This window comes from Mytilus californianus, unplaced genomic scaffold, assembly GCF_021869535.1.
Source record: "Mytilus californianus isolate M0D057914Y unplaced genomic scaffold, xbMytCali1.0.p SCAF_19, whole genome shotgun sequence".
Classification (NCBI taxonomy): domain Eukaryota; kingdom Metazoa; phylum Mollusca; class Bivalvia; order Mytilida; family Mytilidae; genus Mytilus; species Mytilus californianus.
In genome coordinates, this window is record NW_026262667.1 from 8,230,450 (window position 1) to 8,247,864 (window position 17,415).

The 17,415-nt window shown below is 31.1% G+C and overlaps 1 protein-coding gene across 11 annotated transcripts; it reads right to left on the reverse strand.

The window, feature by feature from the left end:
- Positions 1-2,868: 2,868 nt before the first annotated feature.
- On the reverse strand, positions 2,869-16,584 carry LOC127727206 (splicing factor 45-like). Of its 11 annotated transcripts, none has more exons than XM_052234669.1 (16): positions 16,563-16,584; positions 14,431-14,494; positions 13,280-13,353; positions 12,431-12,526; positions 10,339-10,625; positions 9,810-9,902; positions 8,925-9,017; positions 8,461-8,553; positions 7,773-7,912; positions 7,297-7,356; positions 6,983-7,034; positions 5,938-6,089; positions 5,225-5,292; positions 4,691-4,789; positions 4,021-4,093; positions 2,869-3,242 (listed from the first exon to the last, which is right to left on the reverse strand). In XM_052234669.1, exons 2-16 carry the CDS (start codon positions 14,486-14,488, stop codon positions 3,133-3,135), a joined length of 1,548 nt encoding a protein of 515 aa, XP_052090629.1. In that variant the 5' UTR covers positions 14,489-14,494; positions 16,563-16,584; the 3' UTR covers positions 2,869-3,132. The 11 variants fall into 11 exon arrangements, with proteins under 11 accessions (XP_052090629.1, XP_052090630.1, XP_052090628.1 ...); XM_052234670.1 differs by having other exon boundaries at positions 7,773-7,909; positions 16,402-16,578; XM_052234668.1 differs by having other exon boundaries at positions 16,402-16,577.
- Between the last annotated feature and the right edge of the window lie 831 nt (positions 16,585-17,415).

Below are 17,415 nucleotides of genomic sequence, written 5' to 3' on the forward strand. Positions count from 1 at the left end.
TCCTGTACATCACATATGAACAAACACAAAATCCTGATAAAATCAGACTACATAATTAACTGGCTGTTGATTTATATGAAAAATTTCCATTACACACTTGAAATAATCACCTTGAACTCATCTCAAATCTAATGTCTAGTTCCACTTGACAGTAATAACAGCTATCCTTGCTGATTGGAAAGAGTTTTCTAACCAAATTTCATAAGGGACCATCAAGTTATGTAATATATCACCCATACTATGGCCCTGAAGGTGCTCTCTATTCCAGTAAAAAAAAATTAAAAAGGTGATTTAAATTAACATTGGCAATGTCAATGTGAATGCTGGTTCTTCACAATTTTGAGAAAAGACTCCGCAGGAACACTTAGGATAAGTTGGATTTTATAAGTTGGAGAAAGACTTAAAATACTCTGCATTAAAAAATGATACACCTAAATTCATTGGACTATATAAATTGGTCGAAGATATTTTTTTAATAAAATCAGTGTACATTTTTATATGGATTCATGGAAGCATACTTGTAAGACAGAACTGAATAAGAGGAAGGACTACAACACAGTATAATATAACTGCCTTTGATGGTCATATCAACATATTTCTGTTAAAAAGACAGGATACTAGATCTGCATAATGGAGAAAGCCAAATAAAATTACAATGTCTTCTTCACTAGTCTATTTATGCCCCCGCCGTAGCGGTGGGGGCATTAAGTTTTACCCTTGTCTGTCTGTACGTATGAACGTACGTCCCAAAATTGGTTTCCGTTCTCTTAACTTGAGTTTGCCTCAACCAAATGTAATGAAACTTACACACAATGCTTATTACCACAAAACACAGATCAAGTTTGAATTTTGGTGGCGTCACTTTAACCGTTCTAGAGTTATGCCCCTTTATAAATGGAAAAATTGCAAAATATTTAGTTTCCGTTCTTAACTTAAGTTTGCTTCAACCAAATGTTATGAAACTTATACACAATGCTTATTACCACAAAACACAGATCAACTTAGAATTTTGGTGGCGTCACTTTAACTGTTCTAGAGTTATGTCCTTAATAAATGGAAAAATTGCAAAATTTTTATTTTCTTCTAAATATCAAGTAATTTTTAAAATTGGAGTTATCTTCCTTTGTCCATGATTATAGTTGAATCAACTACAATCAATGCTTTACACAATGCAATGTTTAATTTTGACTTCCACTGATAAAACACAGATCAAGTTGAATTTGGGCAGTGTCACTTTAACCATTATTGAGTTATGCCCTTAAAATAAATCGAAAGATTGCTAAATTTTTAGTTTCCATTCTGTAACTTAAGTTTGCCCCAACCAAACATTATGAAACCTAAACACAATATTCATTACCGAAAAACTAAGATCAAGTACAAATTTTTTGTTTCCGTTTTCTAACTTTAGTTTGCCTCAACCAAATGTTATGAAATTTATACACAATGCTTATTACTTCATAATACAGATAAAGTACGAAATTTGGTGCGACACTTTTACCATTCTTGAGATATGTCCCTTTATAAACATAAAAATTGCTGAATTTTTCGTTTCCGTTCTCTAACTTTAGTTTGTCTCAACCAAATGTTATAAAACTTATACACAAACGTTCTAGAGTTATGCGTGTTTACAAATAGAAAAATTGCTGAATTTTTAGTTTCTGTTCTCTACTTAAGTTAGCCTCAACCAAATGTTATGAGACTTACACACAATGCTTATTACCACAAAACTCAGATCAAGTTCAAATTTGGGTAGCATCACTTTTACCGTTCTTCAGTTATGTCCCTTTATAACTATATGATATGCAAGCGGGGGCATCATCTGTGTCCACATGTGGACATTATCCACATTTATTTTGACATAATTTTGTAATTATTATTTCTTGCTCAGACAATATGTGCCATTATTCATTAATAGTACATGTATATTCATCACTAGGAGTTAATTTTTTGTACAGCAATTCAATGAATGATTGGTTTTTCAATGAGAAATGAGTAGGCCCAGAAATACCCCTTTTTGGCCCCAAAATATAGCATTTTTACCAATTTGTTAAAATGTAAACTTTTAGCTATTTATTGGAAAGAAGAATACTTCTGTTCCATAAACAGGGGCTGTTTTTGACAATACAATGCACATGGATCCGGTAATAGCATCATAAATTCATGCAATATTACTGAAATCTTCACAATTTTAGCATTTGTGTTCAGTCTTAATATTTAAATATATGTTGTATTTCATGATAATACATAACATATATAAAGGTTGAGACTAAACACGAATGCGGCCACTTACATTTTAGACAAAAACTATCTGAAAAGTGACTTTTTATGGCATATTTGATAGATTTTTCATAATTAAGCTTGAATTTGAGCGTCTTTAATGACCAAATCAGTCCAAATCTTTTACATAAACTAATTGAATCGACTGAGGTAGACACTTAAGTGTTTAAAAAATGTCAAAAATCTTTCGTTAGATGTACTTCGAATAATAGGCCAAAACTAGCCCTTACCGGACCTTCTCCTTTAAATTACCTATTGAATGAACTCCACAGAAAACAATAGCTATTGTATTTATCCAACTGATTTTGGAAAAGGTTGAATGCCTTTTGCAATAATAAATATTACAAAAATGTACCTTGTACTTAGTTAAAACTTTTCATTGAAGCATATAAGGTGAGAAAACTCCATAAATTTCTTCTGATCATTTGATTTTTTGTGAAAAATTATTTTGTCTCAGATTAGCATGTAGAAATAAAATGTTTACCATTTCTGACTTAAAACAAGAGCACAATCAAATAAGTATGCCTTGTCTGAAAAATTTTAAGATATGAGATAGAAAATTGCTGTCTGCTAAAAAGTCAAGAGAAAAGATGGAAGGAATTAGACTTTATTTATTTTTAGATTGTTGATCACATGTAAGATCAAATTTCAATTCGATCCATGATATTGAGCAGTATAACATATAAATTTTCATTCATACACATGTTTTATTACAGTCACTACCATTCATTAGATCACAAAGTATGTATTCACTATGTCCTCATCTAGGAATTCTTCAGTTACCATGGTTATAAATCTGAATTTTATAATTCCTGATTGATTACAAGCTGCCTCTATTGAAATATAAATTTAACATCAATCTATTATTTCATCAGCTAAGTCTAATCTTCTGAACTTATCTAAATTATAAAAACAAGCTTTCACAGTCCTTCCTCCAAAAAATCGTCCATTTAAATCAATAACAGCTGAAAATATAAATAGTATGTGATATTAGAATACATGGACTTCATACAAAATATATAACTTGTGGTTATTAAAGTCATATGATACTTCAATTTAATAAAAAAGTGAATATGTTTTATATACTTGAATGGCTACGTTTTACTGTAAAACACATGTAGATTAACTTTCTTTTAAAACAAAATCCTTTATTTTATCAAAATCGTCAGAAAATGTACTAATATTAAATATTGTCTTCTCATCATCTAATTTGGCAACAGCTTTTCTGTATTCAGAGACAAAACCATGAAATCTCACAGGGCAAGTGTGAAGGGAAAACCAATGATTAAGAAAAAGTAAACAACTGTGGAAGTAAAATAGTATTAACAGATTCTGGAAGAAAGTTTGATACACTACATTAATTTTAAACTGTTATGTCAAAGATTAATTAACGAATGGGAACATGTGGAAACGCATGGACAATATTTAAAAAAAAACAGGAAACATCTCTTTCTCCTCATTAGCTAACTTAATATACACGTACTCCATGATTTTGTGTTGATTGTTTACCAAGATTACGATCAATAAACTTCAGCAACAAAACCCGAAAGTTAATTAGCAGCAAAAGTTTTCAATCAACAATCAAGGAATGAAATATTTTTTAGTCTATTATAAGTTATAAATTTGTTGTAAATGTAAAAAAAACGTGCATCTTGGACTAAGTTTTGTATAATTATATGCATGCATTGCTTCAATAATTTCCTGAATATTACTTTTTTTGGTTGCAGAAATAAAAAACCTTACCTTTAATTGCAGCATCAACTTTATCAAATTCTATAAATATCCTGACAGATTCCTCTTCTATAACACCTGGTATCTAAAAATACATTAAATGGTTTATCAGACATTTATAATAGTATTTCAGTGTTTACATTGAATAAAATATCTATGTGCAACAATTGAACTTAACTTTCATGAACATGTCACCAGATGCTTCAGTGGTTATGTATCCCCAATCTAATACTTACAGATTATCTATGGTTCTGAAAACAAGAGGAAATTCCTTGGCTACAATCTCATAGAAGGGTGAAAGATCATAGAAATTTTAAGAAAATAGCAATAACTGTTAATAGAACTGACTAAATAAGACCAGTCTATACACTTTAGGTCTCAATTTGCTGTGTCTTTTCAGGAAAAAAAATTCATTGGTATTCACAATACAGTGAGAACTCAAATATTGTTGGCTAGACTGGTAGATCAGCTGTCATTTAGATATGATTCTGATAGTATGCATCTGTCTGTCTGTACAACATAAGTGCTTTTAAATGAATGTAAGCATGTGTAATGTGACAACAGAAATAAAATATCTAATTCCAATGGTGCAGAATGTTCATATGAAGAATGTAAAATAAAACTATATCAAGTGTAACAGATAGAGAATCGTAACAAATTTATCAAGTGAAACTTCAATTACCTCAAATATAACACATTTAATAACTTTTCCATATTTCCCACATTCTTCTGCTGTTTCTGGTTCTAAATCCTCATCAACCTCACCAGGACCGACCATGTTCTGTAAAATAAAGAAAGATCAAAATGACAAGAGTGCACACCCTGAATGTCTGATTATGATTAAATCGTAAGAATAAAATTTTACTACAGGTAACAAAATAAACTTAACATCATCAAATGAACCATAAAAATGAGGTCAAGGTCAGTTGATCCCTGCCAGGCTGACATGTACACCTTACAATCAATCTATTCACCAAATATAGTTGACTTATTCCTTATAGTATATGAGATAAAACAGATCATGCAAACTTAACCTTGATCACTGATCAATGACATGAGGTCAAGGTCAGATGCACCCTGCCTGACAGACATGTATTGTAGTCCCTACAAAGATCCAATATATAAAACATAGTCATCCTATTACTCATAATATAAATATGAAAATCAACGTGGTATATTAATCTCTATAATTAGAATTGAGAACACTGCTTCTTACCCGTAGTAAAATAACTTTTGCTGGGTTTCTCAACAAATTTGTATTTGGTTGTAATTCTTTTGGAGGTTCTAAAAGTATAAAATATGTACATACAATAAATCATATTAAAAGACATAACTATTTTTTAATATTCAAATGACATTAAAACAAAAATATATGATTTGAGGCTATGATAGGCTATACAGTATCTGATATTTACCTTTAGGGATATATATGATTTGAGGCTATGATAGGCTATACATTATCTGATATTACCTTTAGGGATATATATGATCTGAGGCTATGATAGGCTATATATTATCTGATATTACCTTTAGGGATATATATGATCTGAGGCTATGATAGGCTACATATTATCTGATATTACCTTTAGGGATATATATGATCTGAGGCTATGATAGGCTATATATTATCTGATATTTACCTTTAGGGATATATATGATTTGAGGCTATGATAGGCTATACAGTATCTGATATTTACCTTTAGGGATATATATATGATCTGAGGCTATGATAGGCTATATATTATCTGATATTTACCTTTAGGGATATATATGATCTGAGGCTATAACAGGCTATATATTATCTGATATTTACCTTTAGGGATATATATGATTTGAGGCTATGATAGGCTATACAGTATCTGATATTTACCTTTAGGGATATATATATGATCTGAGGCTATGATAGGCTATATATTATCTGATATTTACCTTTAGGGATATCTTTTTCATGTATAATTTTTCCACCTCTTTTACTTGTCTTCTCCACAAACAGAGCTGTACTCATTCCCTGTTCAGATTTACCTAATCCTTGACCTTCTCGATAACCATATTTGGCCATAATTTTAGATGCCACTGAACCTCTGAAAAATAAACAAAAGTACATTTACGCTACATTCAATAGCAAATAGCATAATTCACTGGAAGGCCAACTAATAACAAACAGCTCAGTTTACTTCAATTAGGAAAGAGCAACTGACAGAAGTAAAATCAAGCTTAAAACTGTGCAAATGGTGGGGGAAAATGAATGTTTTCCGATGATTTTGTTGTGTATAGAAAACATAAAACAGTTGAATTTTCACAAATTTCACAAATTGTACACTTTATTTTATCATTTTTAGTTGCTCTTGAGTACCAGAATGTCCTACCACAGAGTAGATAACCTGTCCAAAAGTTATATACTTCAGAGTAATAAGTCAGTAATATGAAAATAGTCCATTAAAGCAATGAATAGAACTTTCTCTGTGGAATAATAAAGATCTAAATGTCAAGATTTAATGATAGAACCATTTTAGTTCACCATATTAAAACAAAATACAAACAGAAGTTTATGGTGATTGATACAAAGATGATGATAGTAATTGATTTAAAAAGTTTCAAGGACGGTGAAATCTATTAATTACTGCTCCTATGCATACATATTAAAAACATATCTATGATTAAGAACACCTGAATCATATTTTGATCATTTTTTCCCTGTTTTTCAATATCAAATAGTAGATGTTATTTTTTTTTTGTTTATACATGAAACATATTTGTATAAAAGTTTATCAGAGAACTTGCAATGTTCATGTCAAATTGAGTGTGAATTCATCAAATACAAGTGAGTTTTGACACAGGTATCTTTCTGTATGTTCCATTTCAATCAACATGCAGGTATAATTTGAAACTGGCAAATTAAGTTAGTAATAATTTCCTCTAAACCCATACTCTATTGAAGACAGGTTTGTGACTTGTTCTGGAGCTTAACACTTACCCTAAGCCCATACTCTGACCAAGAAGTGTTGGGGACTGAGGCCTGCCTGGTGCTAAAATGAAAATAAATTATGTACTTAACCCATTTCTTCCAGTTATATTCCATAAAACGAGAGAAATTAATGATGAACATTTCCAAGACTTTTTAACTAAAAGTATGCAGTTTCATATTCTATCACATTTACTTCAGGAAAAATAAATAAAATTTGACTTTTTCTGCTAGAATTCTTTCGATATTGCTTTTTATACATTTTAAATTCTACGAAGTAATAGAAAAAGAATTTTTACGAGGCTTGAGGAAATTAAGAAGCTTACAATCAATAGGGATGTCTTCGATCAGTGAGGATGGCGGTGCTATAGCTGCTCCCATACCTCCTGTAAATAAACAATTCTAAATTATATTGTCCATGCAGAATAACAATATCAAAAGGCTGTAATATATTATCAACATACAAGTGCATTAACTGAATTATAAATGACATTTACAATGGTAAAATACATTTTTAATACTATCATGACTGTCACCGATTTCTCATTATCTCCAGTCATATCATTTTCAGTGTTTTTAAAACTATTACATGAATGTTGATTGCAAAGCAAACTATCAAACATCTCTTTAAGTTATTGTTTAAATTTGTGAAACAATGGTTTTAGTCCTTAAAATTAGATTTTCTTTGTTTTTCAGTAGAAGTAGTATAGTAACAGCTTTCGACAACAATTGTGGGAGTGCATAAAATTTACATGCATGCATTTTTATTTGGCCAAATATTCCTCAACAATGATTTATTTACCAGAAGGTCTCTTTGGTTTCTCATAATCTTCCTCCTCTTCTTCATGTCTGCGTCTTAATCTGTCCATCTCTCCACCTCCTCTATCATCACTACGATCTCGATCTCTGTTTCTGTCACGATTGTGGTCTCTCCTTCTCCTACTAAATAAACATGTAAATTAGGAGCTATATAATTGTTCTTGAAATATTGCAATAGAACATGGCCAGCACGTGATTGACGTCACAATTGAAATTGCAACATCAGTTGAATTTTGATCAATGCCAGAGAACAAAATGGACATTTGTGTTGGTGTTGCTAAATAGGAAATTAAATAATATCATTACAAAAGTAAGTTTGAATGTATCTGTTCATTTTTTATCGTGAACGGTTGATTTTCTATATCATTTTTGCCTTCACAAAATCAAAATTGCTGCGTTTAGAACGTGTATTGTAGGCCCGCTTCGAAGTACAAAAGTTCAAAATTTCCCTATTAGAATCGAAATAATTCTATCATGCCATGCTCTATGCTTATTTTAACATGGGTAGGCATTATATTTGTCAACATTTTACACCTCGCTTTTGCTCGGTATAAAGATATTGACAAATAGAATGCCTACCCATGTTAAAATGAGCACAGAGCATCGCATGAAAGAATTATTTCTTAATTTTACACTTGAGACATGACAATTAATTAGTATATTTTTATTACTTTTGTCTGGGATCATGGCCTGGACTTTCTTCTCCATGATTCCAGCTTTTGTTGTATCTATGTCTTTGAGGAGTGTCATCATCATTTCCAGACCTTTATAATAATTAGTATATATTCAATTCAATGGCAATGCATATTATTTTCATAAAAATGTTTAATTTCTGCACTCCCAACATTATATATGTGTAAAATGTGTACAATTGCCTATTAAAGATTTCAGTGTGATTTCTACAGGGAAAGTGTCAAAAATTGTTAGAGCCTTAATTATCTTATTGACTTAAGTGGGGAAATTATATTTGATTATATACCAGGCCTAAATCTATGTTAATTTCTTTTGATCCAGGTCTAAAATTTATTTTAATTTCTTTTGATCCAGGCCTAGAATCTTTTTTAATTTCTTTTGATCCAGGCCTAGAATCTAGTTATTTTCCACATAACACTTCTTTAATTAGTATATATATTACTTTTGTCTGGGATCATGGCCTGGACTTTCTTCTCCATGATTCCAGCTTTTGTTGTATCTATGTCTTTGAGGAGTGTCATCATCATTTCCAGACCTTTATGATAATTAGTATATATTGAAGACAAACAAAATGCATATTATTTTCTTAACCAGAATTGTGTAATGTTCTGAATTCTGATTAACATCATCCCCTTCATGTGAATGATAAGCCTTATCTTGAATTTACTTGATGATATGAGTGATGCACTCACAAATAAAGACCTTTCATTGATTTCCAAGCTAAGGGTCAGCAAAAAAGCCCTACATTTGTTTATTTTCTAAGCAATGCTTGATATCTTGTGAGCTGTCATTTTTAATACATTGTAATAACCAAACACCTGTTAATTAAAATTTGACGCTTAAAAAATTCTATGGCGTTCAGTAAAGAAATTGACATTGCTTTAATAGAATAGACGCAGATTGCAAAGACAATATCAGTATGAGCTATGACATAAACAGTAATGTGAATTTAACCGGTCGCTCACAACAGAAGCAGAATACTACGAGACTATACAGAAGTATATCACTTTGGTTAATCTGTATACCTGTATTTGAATAGTTTAATTTTAAAACGGATTGGTGGTTCTTCAAATGGCAACTTTTATCATATAAAGGTAGTGACAGTTGAATGAGTGATTTATCTTGTCTAAGCACGGCTCTCATAACATTAGTTTGGCCTTATTGTCAGTCTTGTTCTTTGTGATAACAGGACTTATTGAAAATGTTTTATATAAACTAAGAAAATTTAAATCATCTTTTAAAAATTGATGACTTTTGCCACACAGCACTTCTAAGAAATTGATATCCACTCCCACTAGGAGACTGACATCATTAAATTATATATTACTTCTGTCTCGGATCATAAACTGAATTATCTTCCCCATTTTTCCAGTTTTTGTTGTGTCTCGGTCGCTGAGTAGGTTCATCATCCTTTCCAAGCCTTCATTATTACAAGCATAAATTTATTCATTCCATTTTATTAAACATTCAAGTCATAAAATAAAAAATTTCAATTTCAATTTAATGAGATCTTTCTGTAATAAGCAATTTGTGTGTTTTTGTATTTTTTTTTTTTTATAAATTTATTAATTTTTTAAATTTTCATTGTGACTGTTAACAATGTCCTGAAAAGATAATTTCTGATTTATGGAAAATATATGCGGTCTTGGTCACACGCTCCTTAGATCATTGATGAAGACCTTGAGCAACTATTCAGGATGAAGGACTGCAATAAAAGTTGTTCCTTTAATGTATGATTATTTTCAAAAACTAGAACTTTGTATCCTTCATACATCCATCCCATATTCCTCCACAACAAATAATACTTTTATTCAATCAGAGACTGAAACAATTCTCCTATTAATAAATTTGTTTACTTTTGTCTTTGGTCTGGACTATCTCTATGGTTACGATTCCAGTTGTCTTCTGATCTTCGTCTAGGTTCTGGTTCATCTGAATCACCATACCTTCTATCATCATCAAAGTTTTTATGCTTTTCTTCTTCTCTCTCCTTTAGTCTTTGTTCCTTTCGTTTCTTTGTGAAGTCCTCATAATCATTAGGACGTAAAGGGTCATATTCATCGATGACACCTGTTAATGAAGACTGAGGATCAGATGGAAGAAACGGAGAGCCACCTGTTGTACTTTCTGACAATCTTTCTAACTGAAAAATACAAATTATGATGGGTTTACATACACTTATATTGAAAGACAAATATAATCTTGGTAGACTGAACATTTACTTTAATACAATGTATAGGTATATTCCAAACTTAAGAGACACTTTTCTGTTCATATAAAACGATCAACCAAGGTTTTTTTTGTCTTACAAAGACATTTAGAAGAATATCAATGATATAGACTTTTATGCCATGGAATAAAAATTTTAAACAGGAAATCTCAAAAATATAACAGATGATGTAAAAATATATATTTGCATTAAATTTTAAGACATTTGATCCTGGGGTAAAATGTGGTTCAAATATTCACACATTTATTTTGGTATTCATAATTTGGGTAAAACAATACACTTGTGGGGTCAATTTTTCAGAAATAGGGAACAGCTGATCTTAAAATGACTGCTAATAATTCAAAATTTCAAATAAGTTTTGAACTATTTGAGCATTCCAACTAAAGTTGCAATAGAGAATAAATAGATGTGTTGTATTATTGAGGTCTTGCAGAATATAAAGTGCTTCAATTTTTGTTTTAATTCATGACTTAAGCATTAACAAATTACAAATGTAGTGTTAATATATTAATAATATAATGCAACAAACAAAATCATGTTGTACCTTTAGCAATAATAAAACATTTTGACCTTTTCATGTATTAATTCATTTCATATCAGAGCAATTCAAATAAAATAATAATACATGTCTAGTGAGAAAAAAAATCTGTAAATCCAAAACAAAGAAAAATAATTTCAAAATGTTTTACATAGATATAGGAAGATGTGGTATGAGTGCCAATGAGACAACTCTCCATCCAAGCTACAACTTATAAAAGTAAACCATTATAGGTCAAGGTACGGCCTTCAACACGGAGCATTGGCTCACACTGAACAGCAAGCTATAAAGGGCCCCAAAAAATTACTAGTGTAAAACCATTCAAACGGAAAAACCAACGGTCTTATCTATATAAAAACGAGAAACGAGAAACACGTATGAACTACATAAACAGACTTCTAAAACAAACAACCCAATATCTTATCTCCACCTTACTGACATTTTAATCAATCAGTTTATTAACTGAATAGAGGCAAAACATATTCCTTTTAAGTGTCTTGTTCTATCATTTTTCTATTCAACTATGCAACTTCAATCGAAGTTTAAACATATTGAATTTTTAGGGAAAAAAGATCAGCAGGGGCCCAAAAGCCCAGGCTACTAAATTTTTGGCTGGACCCCTAAAATTTTGGCTGCAGTGATTATATTAATCTTAGATATGAAGCAGGTTGGACCCTAGATGGAAAGTCTTATCCCTATTATTCGGTCCATTAACATTTTTAAAAGTGAAATGTTTTAACTTGGAAATTAAAAATTCACAAAGGACTGAAAAGTCTTAGTCCTTTGCGACTTTAACAATATATAAATGTAAATTTAAGTTTACAATATGGCACTTTTAAGGGATGAGTTAATTTTTACCAGGTATGTGCCTTCAACCCTGAGCTAACTTTTACTAGGTTTGTACCTTAAACCCAAACTAAGTCTTATTAGGTTTATGCCTTAAACCCTTAGCTAACTTTTACTAGGTTTGTGCCTTTAACCCTAAGCTATTAAACTTTTAATAGGTTTGTGCCTTCAACCCTAAATTATTAAACTTTTAATAGGTTTGTGCCTTCAACCCTAAGCTATTAAACTTTTAATAGGTTTGTGCCTTCAACCCTAAGCTAACTTTTACTACATTTGTACCTAAAACCCTAAGCTAACTTTTACTAGGTTTGTGCCTTAAACATGTTAAACTTACTCTGCCTGTTAACATATTGAAATGCAGATCACTGTATAAGTCATTCTTCTTCAAATCTATCACAGGTGCCATTGTATTGCTGCTCGGTTTCTGTTTCTGAAATCATATTTCATTTCAATACTTTTAAATGAATTCTCAAGTTTCAATTTTGTACCTGCTTGGTAATTTTCAAGTCATAATTGATTACTTGCAGTATTTGACAGTATTTCCATGGGAAAGATCACTTAGCTTTGTTTTAGTCCTTATTTCAAAAATAAGTTGATAAATTGTTAGCTTCCAAAAGAAGCTTATTCTAAGGTATGGGTTCCTCGTTGTTGAAAGCCATAAGAGGTACCTACAGTTGCATAAATCTACGACAATCTACATGATTTGGTCTCTGGTGGATAGCTCTCATTGGCAATCATATCACATCTTCTTATTTTCATATAAATGGTAGAAAGGACAATTTTGGTCTATGAACTATGGCCCTGATTGGTGGTTTTCTGTGGCTTCCTTCGCCAATAAAAACTGGCTATCATGATATAGCAAAGGTAAACACCAACAAACAAACCTGGCATGTCATTGAGATATGTTTAAATAAACAATCTGATTAGTCTCAAAAATTTCACAAAAAACAAGGAAAACACTTTTTTTATATTGCAATACCTTTGATTCTCATAATAAATGTTAATGCTTTATACACATACATGCACATTTGTAGTTCACAATATTTTTGTATTGTAAGTCAATGAAGACTTCAATAATTTTCCTTGTCAGCAGTAACACAAGTAAATGTCAAGTAAGTGTATTGTACATGTTGTAAGAGGTCTATCTACTAATGACTATTGCCACATTTGTTTATGTACATACCTTAACCTGCATTAAATTAGCTTTCTTTGCCTGTAACTGCGACTGCATTAACTTTAAACTTGATGACCATCCAGCTAAAATGGAAATCAAATCAAAGTTGTTCATTTTTCAGTATTTACATAATATTCAATTCAGAATTACATATACACATCTAATTTCCATGCAGTTAGGAAAAAGACATATAACAAAAATCCATGAATACGTATTTAAAGTGCTGATCTTTCTTGTGAGTCAACTGTCAAACTTCTTGGCATTGACATTGATTACCAGCTAAATTTTGATACTCATATTAGTAAAATATGCAGGAAGGCATCTCAGCAACTTAATATTTTGAAACGTTTGGGAACTTATTTGAACAAGCTAAGTAAGCTAACTATATTCCATACATATATATTTTTTGAGCAATTTCATGGCATTTTTGTACTGAGAAAAATTCAAAAAAATTAGAAAAAGTGCAAGAAAGAGCACTAAGGTAACTTAGGTTTGTTTATGAAGATCATTCAAGCTCATACCAACTGTTCTTGGAAAGATGCCTTCACTGCATATTAAAAGACAAAGATCCATGGTAATTGAAACTTTTAATTTAGTTAATAAATTAGCACATGTCTGTTTACATGATCTATTAAAAGTTATTTTTTAGTTCTAGCTCTAAATGTTTGCATTATGCCTTAAATTTTGCTGGTGTGCTATATTTTTTATTTGTGCTTAAAATAATGTTTGCTTCATTTTTAGTTGTGCTTCAATTTTAGTTATGCTTCAGTTTTGGCATGTTTAGATGTGTAGTTTAGTAGTGCCTTGCATGTATTTTAATATGCCTGTGCTGTATCTATGCATTGAAATATATGCTGCTTAAATATCTTATCTGCATGTTCTGTGTTTCAATGTTATGTATATGTTATTTATATTTCGGTAAAAAGCTCTCAAGAGCTTACGTTTGTATTGCTATATGTGAACGGAATCAAAATTAAACTTTCGTATTCATATTTGAATTGGTTGCTTTATCTTTTCAAATGTGAATTTGACTGATTTATCCTAAAATGTATACAACAATCAAGAATATCTTCTCAAATTCCACCCCTTTCTACTAATTACAGGCAGACATTACATATATGGATTCTTACAGTAAATGTCTTTTCAATGTATGTACATACCCACATCTGTTTTAGATGTTCCATCATCTTTGTCATCCAAACCATCGTACAACGACATATTTACCTGAAAAAACACCAGAACTTCTTGTATTAAACTCACGTTTAACAATTGTATTTCATTTTCAACATGTTCAATATTGTTAATATAAGAATTGAATACTACTTTTTTTTAATTTATTGGAAATAAAAGCAAGTGACTAATATTGTTTTGAGCTAGAAGCCCTTCATGCAAAATGTGATCATCACTTGTTTTCTTTTTCAAATAAATAATAAAAAAAACAGTATGCAATTCAATAATAGATTGATTGATGGCTGCTTTATGTCCAGCGTCAAATATCATATGCATATTCTGGACATTAACTTGTAATTAATATGGTCATAAGATTGTACCCGGGTATGAACTAGATCATTATGCTGAGTCTTCTTCTACTTCAAAGTAAGAAACCAAATCAAAAACTTTAATGCATGTTGTCCCATGAAAGTTTAGTGTAGTATTGGGCAAGCCTCAACATAGCAATTCTCTTTAAATACAAGCTAAAAACAATCTCCAATTTACAATCAAATTATGTGCAAGCTGTGTTATCTTCTTCCTTTCAGAGCATGCCTTCAAAGCAGGTGCTGGTTTGAATAAATTCCAATGTCTAACATGTATTTCTTTTGCTGACAAAGTTGTCAATATGTCTATTCCAGGATAAGTTGTTGCTGATGGTTACACCTAGGAATTTGCTGGCTTCAACAGTGTCTAGTGTATGTCCATAAAGTTTGTAATACTAATAAAATAAGGAGATGTGGTATAATTTCCAATGAGACAACTATCCATCATAGTCCAAATGAAGAGGATTTAAGCAGACTTCTCAGTTTTCTGTACTATATATTCATACATTGTATTACTACACATTTTTTGGCATTGAGGAGCATTTGCCATGTGTATTTCCAATCTACCAGTGATGTTAGTTCTCTAAGTAATAGGTTACCGTCTGACAGATGGATGAAAATAATTTGGTCTCTGATGAAGTTGCAGTTTATGGGATGTCGTAAATGTAGGACGAAATTAAGCCATAGAACTCTGCCTTAGATTACACCAGACCGTATAAAAAAACTTGAGTAGAGACAACTCAATTTTTTAATGTGCTTTCTTAAAGGTAATGTTCTGCACGAAGATCTGTTACCTTTACCTATTCAGATGAACTGGCACTGTTGTCTTTTGTCAGTGTAGAGATTCTAGTTGAATCCTTAAGAATCTTCACAATATGTTTATCCTCAGAAACAATTAAAAACAGTGCACTTATAAAATCAGTTATAGATAAAACTATCAATCAAATACTCTGTACACTGTATATAACCCACCAACACTATATCTACAAAATTACAGTTTCCATTTTTGATGGGACTGCAAATAAATGTCATCACATGTTACCATACCGACACATTAGTCTGATTATGAGCCAACCAGTCTGTGTATCTACTACCAATTTTACAGTCATTGATTTGACTGATTCAGGATTAGAACAAATCTGGATCCATTCGCCCCAATACATTTTAACAATTTCTTGTGTTTTTCTCATTTATATCACCCCGATATATATAAATTCAATTTTGTCATTACGGATTGGTTGTGATTCCTCAATAATTCTAAACAGTTAATTTCGACAGTATAGTGATAATGATAAATAAATTCATAATTACCACAAATTTTCCCTTTCATGTTTTACAATTCGTTCATCATTGCACGAAGGAGAAAATCTGCACATTTGAGACAATTTGTGCCAACACTGGGCAACAGGCCTTATGGCTTAAGATTGAAGATTTTATGCGCTTAAAGATCATCATTATACACCGATTTGAAGTTTAGATTATTGGAGGAGTATGTATTACAAATGCATATGGAATAGGAGTGTGAAGTGTATTTGTATTTTAATAAATAAGGCATGTGTGCCTTTCCGCAAACAACCCCCCTATTTTTAAAATTACCTTGATATTTTTGCCAATTTATTTCACATTTGGCTTAAAGTTTACCATACGCATCAAATTATAAACCTTATAATAGTTTATGCAATTATCTTTCCATCAAAGGCTATCGTCTTAAATAATTGTTTAAAAAATGAAAACACACAAATTAATTTAGGACTCACAGACAGAGAATACTTTGTAAAAATATACCACAAACGGATCACCCATGAGCAAATTCCGGATGAAATAAACGAGTTTATAATAATTATTGTCATTTTATGTACACACCAAAGTTTGTCTTTACTTTTCATATTTTAAAGCTTTTGCACGTTCTATGGCAATTCAATCTTTATTTGAAAGCGTACAACAGAGGCATGATCCACTATTACATTACACAAATAAACTGACATAAATTGTATACATGTACTGTTTACTGAAATATATATATGGTATCAGTATGAAATAACAATTTTAACTGGTATATCTTTCAGACACACCGCGTACATTAGCATAGAATCTATGGAGAATACAGGCGCTTAGGGGTGGAGGGAGGGGGTTGAGGTGACATGGACCCTTTTTAAGTTTTAAGTTATATATATTTAACGTTTTTTTCTATGATGCCATTGCACTAGCAGCCAACTTATTTTCACTCTTTTCACGTTTTCTTGTTCTAATCCATACGATTTGAAATAACAGTATTTTTCAAGTGATATCCTCTACTGTAATATTTAACTCACTTAAAAAAGAAGAAAAAAGGGGGGGGGGGGGTCCATGCCCCAAGCAACTGCATGTGATCAAGAATTTATTTTTGGTAAAACAGTATGGTTGTCCAATAATTCAAGAGCTTCCTTTATATAAACAATGTATACACATTGATTTTAGATATTTTTCAGATCTTGGGTTTGTCATTTTGAAAACTAGTAGTGACAAGAATAATCAGAACCAAACCATGTCCGAGAGACAACAAAATAACATATATACTAACAACAAATACTAATCTTCCGCAATACAACCTTCAAATAAGTTGCCTTGGAG

Coding starts and splice junctions, on each gene's coding strand:
- LOC127727206 (XM_052234669.1), bottom strand. CDS start 14,488: ATGTCGTTGTACGATGGTTTGGATGACAAAGATGATGGAACATCTAAA. Junction 12,527..13,279: donor CTAATTTAATGCAGGTTAAG/GTATGTACATAA, acceptor ATATGATTTCAG/AAACAGAAACCGAGCAGCAA. Junction 6,090..6,982: donor GGTCAGAGTATGGGCTTAGG/GTAAGTGTTAAG, acceptor TTTATTTTTCAG/AGGTTCAGTGGCATCTAAAA.